The following is a 13,011-nucleotide window of genomic DNA, read 5'->3' as shown; positions in this document are numbered from 1 at the left end:
AAGAGGAAGACGCAGAGCATCCTGACCAGTGATGGCCACAATTATAACCACCCTAGAAATAGAGCTGAGTTTCCTAAAGACATTCCAATCTAAGTTTTCTCTTGCCATCTGTGAAAGTGGCTTCTGAGTTTGCCATCTCTTAGAATGGGCCTAATGACCTGAACTTTCATGATTCTTTCATGAGGAGGTAGGTAAACCATCTTCAACAGTGCTGACCTTCAGGTCGCAGACGGTGAATTTATGGGCTTGAATGTTTAGGGTGGGGAAAGGTTAGGGAGGGAACAAGGGCCCTTCAATACCAACAGACTCAGATGAAAACAGCTGCAGAGTGAGAGGAAGACGAGGATAAGCCGTGCTGATGGCCGGAGGAAGGGAGCGGTCAGCTTAGATTTTGGCAAAAAGGCAAGTGCCCTTGTTATACAAGGGGAAGAGTGTATGGCCATTTTCCTCCAGCCCCCAAGTACCAGAGAGTGTGCCCCTTTCAAGGAGAGCAGACCCTTCCATAGAAGAGAATGGTTTGGGTTTTGTTGTGTCTGATGAAAAAGAGAAAAGGGCGGCAGACATTAAACTCCACGCACGATGACATTGACTTTTCCATGCCGACAACCCCGCTTGCCGCTGCTGCCTCTGAGCCATTTTCATCCACCTCCACAAAGGTCTTGTGGACAATTTTTGACAAATACAAATTGGGAGTTGGAGAGATTCCAGTAAGATCAGCCCTCGTTTCATCAAAGATATCCGTGATGCCCATGTCTTGTAGAATAGAATTGAGATCGTAGCTGTCTTCCAGGGTAAACTGGGGGAAGGACACAGCTACCATATTTTCATACATGTTTTCTGAGCTGCTCCAGGCCACTATTTTTTCATAGGAGACTTTCCTTTCAAGCTACAAGAGGAAGGAAATAATATTCAGGGTCAGATCATGAGTCTGCAAAGAACATCCCAGTTACTTTAAGGTGCATGAGTCTGTTTCTATAGTCAGTGACAACCTTCGAGGTCTTTCTCTAAGCCTCAGAATAGTCTGGTTCCATTTAAAACTTCTCCAAGCAAATATCTTTCCTCTTTACAAGAAGTTATGGGACAATTTGAGTTCCGGTGTGCTTTGGTGTTTGACAGACGAGAGTTCAAAGCCCAGCAAAGGTCAGTTGATTAGTTGGATGCTTTGGCCAAGCCCTAATATTCTGAAGTTAAATTTCCTCTTCTAGAAAGTAGAGGTAATACTATTAGGCTCTTGCAAGTATTAACAAAATACTGTGTGTAAAGTAGTTAACACAGTGAAGGCACATAGTAAATACTGAATAATGATTGTTATTGATATTATAATTACTATACCTGCTAAATAGGCATTTCTGTCACTTTCCCCTTCTATCCCTATCTCTTTACCCCATTGGATAGTATGTAGCTGAGCTTCTCCAGCCTTCATTAATTCCTACCTAACAATCAATCTATTCCAGTGTCAAAATCTTTACTTCTGTCAAGGTACATGTGCCCCAAAACAAGATTCAGCTAAAGGGTCTTTAACTGAGCTAGAGAAAAATAGTCTGAGTATGTGGCCAGAAATCAGGATATTCAGGGAGAACCCAGATCCCTTGGTTTGGAAAAATGGTTGCAGAGAACGATGAGATTAGAGAGGAAATGTCGATTCCAGTGTTTTTGGCATTTGTTCTTTAGGTCTAAACAAATGAGAAATAAATATCTTGTTTAATTCATATTTTTATATACCCTTTGATATCTCTGATAGCTCAGGTACCACCCAGGTACTATCCATCCTTCCTCAGGATGATAGATGGTAGATAGTGTTGTTCTCCAAAGATCTATAATTACATGTTTTGTAGAAACGTAGAAATGAAGACTTACCTCTTCCAGACCCTTCAGGTTATCTTCCGAGTAAGACGGCAGCAGGACGAACATGCTGAGCTCCCCCTTGGTGTATCTCATCTCGAGGATCTGTGCCTTCAGCTCCTCTATGAAGCCAATTCTATACTGACCTTTCTGAGTCATCATCTTCACATTCTTCTTTTCATTCTGCAGGAGACAAGGCAGGAAGTCACAGGATGGCCATGGGAAGCTCACAAACTCACAGGACCCCAACTCTCTTGAGAACAGAGGTTCTGTAAGATGAGATGAGTCTGCAGCAGAAGTCCTGAGCCACACCAGTGATCCAGCCCAAGAGAGTCTGCCCTCTGATCGGTTGGCCCTTATGTTGCCAATATTGTATCTTTCCGTGTTTTTAACCAGTTGTTTAGCTCCCAAGGCTACTGCTGGTAGACTCTCTTTCCAACCACCTCCCACTGCCTGGTAAGCAGAAAAGAGCCCTGCCAGCTGTCCATCTTCAATGCCTGCCCCACCCTGCCTCTTGGCCTCACACCAGCCTGTCCCCTCTGGCCTGGAGGAGCCCACCACTGCACTGATGGGAGCCATGGCTAAACAATAATAATCTACATATTAAATAACAACACCTGCTTCAAAGGCGTCCTTTAGAGGAAGGACACCCCCAGGCACCTTAAACCTCACAATAACCTCTAGGTGGAGGGTGAGGAGTCATCAATCTACAGATGAGGACATTCAGTGCTTGAGAGAAAAACTTGTCCCCAGTAACAAGCTAACCAGATAACAAGTGGTTAGCTGAGATCCAACCCTTGTCCTTTCCTCCCATTCTAAGCCGAGTGGCTTAAAACACAGGTTTCTCAGGCAAATGCTCACAGATGTGAATCCTAATGCGTGAATTCGGTTAACTAACTTAGCCTTTGCATTTTATCCCCCCAAATCCTAAGTGAAAATAATAATAACACTCATCGTATAATGTTATTTGGGGGAAATAATGAAATAATGAATGGAAAAATATGCAGTGCCATAGGTATTTGACACAAAAACACCCAATGAACTTCATGTGCTTTTATTAATAGCAAAATGTTCTTATTATAGGTGTAAGCTGTAACTCAGAAAGCTAAGTTTTACTCTTAGTGGAGATTATGAGTGGAATAGCTAGAAGACCATGAGCTCTAATACAGTACCTCATTTAGAAAGAAAAGTGCATCAACTGTGTTTTCACAGTCAAAGTATTTTTCCCATTTGGCCTTAAAGTAAACAGCATTCACCAGCACCAGCACAGTCGCATCATTAATAGTGTCCTTGCTGAAGAGTTCCTTGATTTTACCTAAAGAAAATGTCCCAGAGGATATCCTCAGTATGAATTGTATCAAAGGTATTCATGTAGACAGACTGTTTTTTAATACAGCTTAACAACCTCAACACTAGAGAGTGTCTCATCCAAGAATTAACCTGAGAAGATTAAACCCCTTCTAGTCCTACGTGGGGGGAAGTGGAGGTAAGCATGGGGGTGATGGGGTGGGGAGAAACCCTCTCCCTGGGGGCATCTGATTCAGAGCTCTGTAACAGGGGGAATCTCTGATTCTCTCTATCACTTGTGATTGGCATTTGTCTTTAGACATCTCATACTATGGTTTGTCTTTCAAATTATAGATCCAGTCACCTGACTATATGATAACCTCTTTCAGAAAAGAACTATGGCATAAACTTCCCATCTCAAGCACTCATCACAGCATAGTGTATATGCTTACATATAAACCAAAATACACATAAATGTACTAGGCCATGATATAAAGTCTATTTTACTGGGACTTTCACATGCTCTCTCTCATTCCATCCTACATAAACCATGAGAAGAAGATACTGTTATCCCTTCTTTATAAAAGAATAAACTGCATCCAGTGAGAGGTGAGGCCACACAACAGGACTAGCTAGGTTGGGTTCTTGGGCCTTCCAACTTTGGGCTCAGCTCTGGAGCTCCTTCTGTAACCAGCCCTGTGAACAAACCCAGGATGACCCCCCAGACATGATTTCCCCATAGTTTTCCTGTTCTTCGGAGTCTCAGGCCAGCAGGGCTTGACAGCAAAAACCCTACAACATTTAACTAACTACTTGACCTTTTTAGTTGTTTCCCAGAGACAGCAAAATTTCTGCAAGAGTTGAGATTCCAAGGTCCCTGCTGCAGACTTCCTGACGCCAAGACTCACCATCCCTCACTAAATTGTGACCTCTGAATCAAACCACCCTCTTGAGTGACTTTCAACACAACCTGCCCTGATGCACGTAGCCACGGTCCTTAACCCCTATAAAATCCCTTCCCCATCTCCATTAGTCAGGGAGATGAATTTAAGGCTACTTCCCTCCTCACCCAGTTAACGTCATTCGTATTAAAAATTCCTTTCTTCCTCAGTAATACTCATTGTCTCAGCAATTGGCTTTCTGTGCAGTGAGCAGCCAGACCTAGGGCAGAGCCCCCGTGCAGTTTCAGTAACACAGCTCTGAGGCTGCCTGGAAAAGCCCCAGGCCATCGGTCAATAGTGCATCTTCAGAGTGCGTCCTTTTCTACCTCAAAGTACCAAGTCACCAGCTACTTGAATGCTTGCTGAGGTCTTAGTAAGAAGAGACCCTTCCTTCCACATCAAGATCTCTACTTAAATCCCATAATAATAACAGAGTATGTTGACATCATCTGCCCTTAAAATGCTCTGGGAGACTTAACTCTCTAAGGAGAAACTACATACTCAGGATAAACTCCTTTCGTGAACCGTTTTCCTCCTGACACCTGAGTGGAGGCTTGAAGAAATGGGAACTTTTGTGGTATGTGGAAGACGGAAGAAGAAAGAACAGACAATTTTGAAATTTGGGGATTTCTCCCAAGGAAAGGCCAGGCAGAGGCATCCCAGCCCTAAGTCAGTGTGAGGAGAGGAGGAGACGCGGACAGAAAGCCACCAAATGGAAGAGTGGAACAGAAAGTGTCGCGCCTGTGCCAAAGACAAGCCAAGGTCAGTTCCCAGGCCGTCAGTCACTCAGAACTTGCGCCAGTGCCCTGGGTCGTGGGGAAGCAATGCACGACCTGTGTTCTCTCGGGTACTCCAAACTTGTCATTGCGCATGAAAGTCTTCCCCAGCCCCACACTAGCAATCAAAAAATGCCCTAATCTGCATCCAGCAGCCTGACTTGTCCTTCAGGTCACTAACCCTTAGGCCTGTGGGGAAGACTTTATTCTGTTTTTCACATCCACACATGCAGTGTTGGAAGGGAACGTTCTCTAAGCCCCACCTGGAGCATCACACTGGAGCTGGTCCCCTCCCTTCTTTTCCACAGAAGGCCAACAAGACCACAGACTAAAGGACTAATAATAAGCGACAGTAATAGCTAGCATTTTAACTGTTTGATGCTGTTCAAATCACACTTTGAACATAGTCTACATATGGGAACCTCTGGCCCCAACAGACTAGCAATCTGAAAAGCTGGGCTGCCTCGATTTCTTTTCTTTTTTTTTTTTTTTCATTTCAGAATATTAAGGGGGTACAAATATTTTGATCACATGTTTTGCTTTTGTGCAGTTTGAGCCAAATTTATACGTGTGCCCATCACCAAGGTAGCATGCATTGTACCCCTTAGGTGCAAATTTACCCGTCCCCTCCTCCCCCTCCCACCTACTTGGTTTCCGTTGAGTTTTACTACCACATGTGCACGTGAGTGCTGACTGATTAGTTCCCATTTAATAATGAGCACATGTGGTATTTGTTTTTCTATTTTTGCAGTACTTTGCTTAGAAGAATGGTCTCTAGTTCCATCCAGGTTGTTACAAAAGGTATTAGTTCACTTATTTTTTTTTTTATGGCTGCATAGCATAAAAAAAAAACTGGTTTTCTTTTAAATGGGAAAAAATACCAGTTACCATGTGTTTGGTCTTTCTTACCTTGAGACTGAGATTCAACCCAGTAGTTAATCTCTTCTCTGGACTTTTCAGTGTGTTTCCGGAAATCAACACTTTCAATGGTCGTGTGGTAAAACTGAATCACACCATCTGTATATTCCTGTTCAGTTGGAATGAAGGGAAAATTGTGCAATTAAGTCATAATAGTGATAATACTAGTTAAGTGTGAGGCAGCCTTGAGACAGACGAGCCTGGTCATTGACACCGGAGGAACAGGCATGTCAGTTTCTATCTATTCCCCAGTCTTAATTTAGCCAGAGACATTTCTGCTCTTGTGCTGACAATGTAGGGTACAGAACTTTTATTCATGATGCAGTCTACAGTTACAATGGCATGAGCCTTTCCTACCAGATGCAGTTTTATCTGGACAATCCATTTGTGGAGGCATCACAAGATAAATATCAAGTCACTTGAGAGACTCAGCTGTAAAATGCTTCTGTTTTTAAGAATTAAAACCTTGCTTAACAGTTGCAATTTCTGTTTGGAGTGATGAAAAGTTTCAGAAATAGATAGGGCAATGGTTACACAACATTGTGAATGTAATTCATGCCACTGAATTTTATATTTAAAAATGGTGAAAATGGAAAATTTTATGTTATATGTATTTTACCACAGCTTTTTAAAAAATGTATACTATAATATATCAAAACCATTCATTTGTACTCTTTCAATAGGTAAATTGTATGATATGCAAATTGATATTTCAAAAAAAAAGCTGGTTGGAAAAAAACTCAACAGGTAAAACCTCATTTTCATTGTAAGAGAACACACTTATTTTGGTCAGAAGTGGGCTGTCCCCCTCCCTGACTAGTCCAGCCCTAACCGTCTGTGCCACATCTTTGCCACTGGCCTCATCCCTCACCTTTGTCACTTAGTGTGTGGCTCTTCTAGTGTTCAGAGAGGAAACCAGAGCCCAGATGGAGACACATCAACACATCGTGCTCTAGGTACAAAGCTGTTTAGCCACAGAGATAAATCCTGCGCCTTTCGCTCCAAATGGCAAAGTGCAGTCTCCTTCTGCTAGGACACTCTACTTAGAAAAAGCGCAGCGAGCACTGACACAAAAGGTGATTTTAGAGAAGTGCCTCGGGGGACAGCCAACAGGTAGGGGAGGTACAAAGTGCATCTACCAGGCACTTTGACAGGGAAACACATCAGGAAAGAATGCCATCACCAACCCCACATGCTCCAAAGGCGGTTCCTAATAGGACCCTTCCCACCCACAATTCCACTCCTGACAGACCTCATCAACTGCTCCAGGTAAAGACTGGGAGGAGCGAAATAAAAGTAGGGGACTGAAAGAGGTGGGTCCTGGACACCCCTTGAGTCCCCAGCACAACATCCTGTCAGAGGGGTTTGCATTCTAGACAGCAGGTGAGTAATCCAGATACTCACTTTTTTTTACATTGTATGCCATGTGGTAACTTTAATCACCAGGTGTGTGCAACTCACCTGACAGATGGGGAATTCCTGCTCTCCATAAAGCCGATTGGCAATGCTCAGGGTGTAATCAGTTTTGATCCTGTCTAATTTGCAGAGAAGCTTCCCGAAGTAGCAGCCAAGCAGTGCATTCTCATCATTTGAGGACTCAGCCTAACAAAAGAGAAACAAAATGTGACCTGAAACGTGTGTATCAGAAGAGCTAAACACCACTAAAGGACGGGTGTTTTGTACAGAAGCAAGATAGAGCTGCTCAGTAAGAGGTCATTTCTCTCTGTTACCATGTCAGGGAGCAAGTTGGGAAAAAGAGAGGAAGAAAGGATGAGAAGTGGTCCCAGTGGGAGGTCATGGCTCCCACATTCGTGTCAAGATCCTCCAGGAATATTGTCTGGGGACTCAGTGATGCACACTGTATTTCAGAATGGTGCACACTAGTTTTCTCTGTACTCGAAAAGGCATATGTGGTTGGGCACGGTGGCTCATGCCTGTAATCTTAGCACTTTGGGAGGCCAAGGCGGGAGGATCATTTGAGGTCAGGAGTTTGAGGTTGCTGTGAGCTAGGCTGATGCCTCGGCATTTTAGCCTGGGTGACAAAGCAAGAGTCTGTCTCCAAAAAAAAAAAAAAAAAAAATGGCATATGAAAGACAATCATCTCTCCACCTCCTTTTAAACTTTCTAAGGTAGCTAAATATATAACCTGGAGAATATCTTTCCTGCTCCTGGTACAAGACAGTCAATAAAAGTTTTGTGTGTCAGTACAGATTTCAGCATGAACTAGAACAGGCAGCGGTGGAAGGAGAGAGTAAGACTTCCACGGTGGAGCCTACCCCTTACCGCCCTTCATCTTCAACCATGCTCCTTTCTGGGGACCTGTGGCCTGTAGAAGTAGGTGAGTGATAGGGCTTTATTATTAAAGATCTAAGTTTCTTTATCATGAGCACAAGATACTAGATCCTACTCTTAAGGAAACAAGCTCACAGCCAAGAACATATAAGACACATAGAAAGAAATTGCAGATCACATGAGGCTATTGCTGTTGAAGGCAGCCAGGACCTAATGTTTGTGGATAAGCAACCATCGCCAAATGGTACAGCCAGAATGAGCAGTTTGTAAAGAAGAGGAGCAGGAGTTCATGGTGGCAGCTCACCTGCTGACTCAGAGATTCTGTTGTTTTTTTCTGTCCTTCCAGAGAGCTGTCACCCAGCTCTTCCTGTTTATTGCTTTTCAGACAGGGGTCGGGTTCTTTGCTTTCAGTCTGAGAAATTTCACTGAAGTGTAGTACCTGCATGATAATGGGATGGGGTCTATCAGATAATATGGACAGCAGGAAGTCTAAATAGTTTCAGAAACATTTGTATAATGTGACAATGACATTGATTACATAGTCAAACAAAACAATTAACAATAGTTTAAAGGAAAGTGGATGCCTCTCTTCTTGGGTTGTGAGGTAGAATGGAGAGGAAGTAATTGAACACTACCCCCCAGAAATGCACTTATGAATGGATATAAGCAAACTAAAAGAATATAGAGGTATCCGCGAGCTCCGTGTAGCTACTGAGCACTGCGTAGATGACTAGCCTAAATTGGCTGTAAGCGAAAAATACACACCAGATATAAAATATAGTATGAAAAACAAAGAATGTAAAATGTCTCATTAAAATCCTTATGTTGATTACAGGTTGATATGATAGTATTTTGGATATATTGGGCTAATTAAAGTTTATTATTAAAATTAGCCTCACCTGTTTCATTTACTTTTTTAATGTGGCTACCAAGACTTTTTTTAATTACTGTGTGCCTCCCATTAGATTTATGTTCCAGACTTTTGCACCAATCAAGGGAGCCAAGACAGCAAAGGCAAGTTTTCCAGAGCCTTACAGAAAGGCAGGAGGTGGGTGGCATGTCCTGCACTGTACAGACCCACTGTGTTGGCAGGTGACCCCCATGTGCCTGAAGGACGAACATCTGAAACCTGACCTGGAGGATGCAAACCACACTCTAACACTAAGTTTTTCTAATGGAATAAGAAAATAATAATACATTGAATCTAAGTAGATTCTGCCCTAAGTAGATTCAAAGACATTCTGCCCTAATCCATAAAATTTGATTCGTCCATATTCAGGGGCAACAGCCTTATTCACACATAACCCTTGTGTTATGTGCTAATCCAAGGCAGTATAAGACCAACCTCAGGAGCTCACAGTCATTGTTATCACCTTCATTCGTTCATTCTACAGATATTTATTGAGTGCCTACTTTAAGCCAAGCACTGTTCTAGGACAAAGATCCCAGCCCTCTAGATTATATTCTAGTGAAGGAGACATACAAAAAGCAATACACGTCGTCATTAATTACTGTGTGCTGTATGTTACATAGTGGAAAATGCCACATGGGGAGAAGTAGCAGGGATTCCTTATGGGATTGGGATCCAAGATGCAGCACTAGATTGGGAGGTCAGAGTAGGCCTCCTAGGGGAGCAAACCCTGACCAAAGTCTTGGAGGAGAAAGAAAGCTGAGATCAGTTATCTGGGGGAAGAGCCATCAGGCAAAGGCAGCCAGAGCAAAGGCCCCAAGACAGGATGGGTGCAGCTTCCCCAAGGAAGCGGGAGACCAGTGTGACAGGTGTGAGGGAGAGATGGAGTCACAGGGATTATCTGGGATTCACATCGTCAGATCCTCATGGGCCACTGTAAGCACTTGGTCTTCTATCATGAGCAAAATGAGAAGTCTGAGGTTTCTGAGCAGAAGAGAGACAGGATCTGACTTAGGTTTTAAAAGGATCTCAAGCTGCTGTGTTAAAAACAGACTGTCGTGGGAGCAGGAAAGCCCACCAGGAGGTTGTCACAGTGTGCAGGTTAGAAAAGGTGGTGACAGTTCAGACCTCTGGGAGGCTGTGGGAAGAGCTTGCATCCTGGATATATTTCGAAAGAAAAGCCAACAAAATTTTCTGATAAATGCGGTATGAAGTGAGAGAGAAAGAGAAGAGCCCAGGAGGACCCCAAGATCTCCAGCCCCTGGTTACACATCTGTGCTTAATAAATATTGATTTCATGAATCAGGTGGGAGAGAAAACACTTACACATACTGAAAGCTACTAGCAATATTGGTATCAATAATGATGAGAAAGAGTGACAGACATGGAGACAGAGATAGAGACAGAGAGGACGAATGAGAAAAGCTGTCAGACTGGAGAGGATGGGGAAACACTCTAAAGGAGGTAGAAGTTTAATTGAACATTGAAGAATGGTAGGATTGAAGAGAAAGCAAAGTGTGGGGAATAGTAATACAAATGAGGGCTCAGAGGCAGATGCCAATGCTGGCTCCGAGCAAGTCCAGGGTACGGTGAGCACGGCAGCTTTCCTGAGTGCGGTTAGCATCTGGCGTGGAGTGTGGACCTGGAGTTCAGGACCCTGGGGGGCACCTTAACCGATACGTACTTCATCGATCTGATGTGCGCTGTTGTTTCTAGCTCCCAGGCGGACCATACCAAGGGCAGCCGAGAGGCTCAGAGGACAGAAAAAGATATTTTTACGATAATCATCTCTGCTTATCTTGTGGAAAAGATCAAAGCAAAATTTGGTGTTTGCTGCAACAAGACCATCCATTGTAAAACTCCTAATAGTCTAAAACCAAAAAAAGAGAGAAAGAGAAAACAGTGATTGGAAAAAAATAGGTAAACAAACAATTTTTATTTTAAGTACCCAAAATACAACCATACACAGTTACTCAATATGTTATTAACAGCTGGGAAACTAAGATCATTATCATCCCTCTATGTAATTATTGGTGTCAATACTGGTAGAGATCAACATCTATTTTCATGTAGTGGAGTGAATTAGTTTCCTGGTGCTGCCATAGCAAATTATCACAAAACAGGTGGTTTAAACAACAAGTTCTCCCCCAGTTCTAGAGGACAGACATCCAAAATCGAGGTATTGGCAGAGTTGGTTTATTCTGGACACAGTCAGGGAAAATCTTTCCTCTCCCAGTTTCTGGTGGCTGCCAGCAATCTTTGTCATTCCTTGTCTTGTAGACAAATCACTCCAATATCTGCCTCCATCCTCACAGTCTTCCCTTTATCTTCCATGTGTGTATCCAAATTTCCTCTTCTTTTAAAGACACCAGTCATTGAATTAGGGCCCATTTTAAACCAGTACAACCTCATCTTAATTTGATGACATCTGCAAAGAACCTATTTTCAAATAAGATCATATTCACAGATATAGGGGTTAGGACTTAAACAGATGCTTTTGGGGGAACACAATTCTACCCCTCTGGAACTTCCTTTACAGAGCTACCGTTCCCCATGGTCAAGTTAGCAGCCAGGCAACCATCATTCACCTCCTTCTCCATGGGCTATGCCTGGTTCTGCAGAAAACTCTTGCCTATTCTCTCCCCTCGGTGTTCTGTGACTGAGGAGATGCCCAGCAGATTGTCACGAGTCACGTCCCTTGTTAACATTCTCACTCTCTTTTGACTCATCCCATTTGCAACCTACGGAACTTGCGACACTTCAGTCAGTCATTAATATTGTTCAAGAACTAATAGATCTTGAAAGATGTTGGGTGTTTAGAAATCAGTGGGTTTAATGTTCTCTTTGACACTGTAGAATCACAGATAATATAGAACCAAAGTGGGAGAGTGACTTCCCTAAGAACAGATTCCTTGCTTCCCCCTACCCAATCTATTTCAGAAGTATCAAGAGAACCTTATGTAGATTTTGTCCTGGATCTATGCCTCTCACATGAAATGTCTTTTCTTTCATCCCTTGGCCTATGGATAGTGTGTATTTTCAAGATGGAAACGTAAGCCTCCTTATTTGTGTTTGTATCATCAGACATGTGGCACATTGTAAAGATGAAAAAATCATTATTGCACTGAGTTAAATGGTATACATTGGTTTTAACATTTTCCCCATTTAATATAGGCTTTTTTAGCCTATAAAACTTAATTCAAAAAGATAACATTATGTAACTTTTTAAAAAAATGTGCCTGATGTGTGTTAAATATTTTACCTGCATTAGATTTAATCTTACCACTCTGCAAGGTAGATATTATCCCTTCCCTTTTTTAGGTCAGAAAATTGAGGAATCAATCATACATGTACTTGGTATGTACAAACTAAGTACTCTTCCTCCTATATCTACTATTTCTGCTAAGTGTCCCCTCAATGTAGGATAGGCTGATCCAACACTTGCCCACTCTACACTGGTACTTTCACTCCCTGTTCAGCTGACAGTCCATTTTTATCTTGACATTTTTTTCTGCTAAGTTTGTATCTGACTTGTATTTCTCACTCTGTGCCTGTGAAGCTGGGTTTGATACATACTTTGTACTTTGAAACTAATTTTTGGCTATCAGAGTTTTTTCAGGAGCAATCTGCCTGACAAGGTAGGTGTTTTCCAAGTAATGAATGTCCTTGGTGTGTCCAGAAATGCAATAACACCTCATACCTCAGAAAGCCCAATGCTTGCATATGTTGGAAATATTTTCACGTCCAAGGTAGTTTCTTTGCACATGGCTTGCATTACCCATTTAGCAACAAGTCTACTAAAGACAACCAACCAAGTAAAGATGGTCTGAGTTGAGATGGCCTGAGATTTCACAGGCTTTTATTTAATCGTAAAATTTTATATGAAATGTAGTTTAACATTTTTAAAGCCTTTGTATATAATTTAGGTTGATATTTGATCAAAATCTTTGCATCAAAGAGGAGAAGGTAATGGACATCTTGGCTATTTTTGCATTACTATTGAAAGAAGACTAGATGCAGACTGTATTGAAGGAAAAGAGGAGTT

At 42.4% G+C, this 13,011-nt stretch overlaps 1 protein-coding gene across 2 annotated transcripts; it reads right to left on the bottom strand.

The window, feature by feature from the left end:
- Positions 1–481: 481 nt before the first annotated feature.
- SERPINB12 (serpin family B member 12) lies at positions 482–10,818 on the bottom strand. Of its 2 annotated transcripts, XM_045527513.1 has the most exons (8): positions 10,651–10,818; positions 8,419–8,495; positions 7,422–7,425; positions 7,226–7,360; positions 5,756–5,873; positions 3,015–3,157; positions 1,858–2,025; positions 482–886 (listed from the first exon to the last, which is right to left on the bottom strand). In XM_045527513.1, exons 1-8 carry the CDS (start codon positions 10,816–10,818, stop codon positions 482–484), a joined length of 1,218 nt encoding a protein of 405 aa, XP_045383469.1. The 2 variants fall into 2 exon arrangements, with proteins under 2 accessions (XP_045383469.1, XP_045383468.1); XM_045527512.1 differs by lacking the exon at positions 7,422–7,425 and having other exon boundaries at positions 7,226–7,366; positions 8,361–8,495.
- Between the last annotated feature and the right edge of the window lie 2,193 nt (positions 10,819–13,011).

This window comes from Lemur catta, chromosome 16 (genome assembly GCF_020740605.2).
Source record: "Lemur catta isolate mLemCat1 chromosome 16, mLemCat1.pri, whole genome shotgun sequence".
Classification (NCBI taxonomy): domain Eukaryota; kingdom Metazoa; phylum Chordata; class Mammalia; order Primates; family Lemuridae; genus Lemur; species Lemur catta.
Note: the sequence above shows the minus strand (reverse complement) of the source record. Positions and strands in the feature narration are given on the sequence as shown.

Excerpts from the sequence above, each read along its gene's own strand:
- SERPINB12 (XM_045527512.1), bottom strand. The coding sequence starts at position 10,818 with ATGGATGGTCTTGTTGCAGCAAACACCAAATTTTGCTTTGATCTTTTC. Across the intron at positions 2,026-3,014 it reads CACTTTTCTTTCTAAATGAG|AATGAAAAGAAGAATGTGAA; the intron begins GTACTGTATTAG and ends TGTCTCCTGCAG. Across the intron at positions 887-1,857 it reads ACCTGAAGGGTCTGGAAGAG|CTTGAAAGGAAAGTCTCCTA; the intron begins GTAAGTCTTCAT and ends TTCCTCTTGTAG.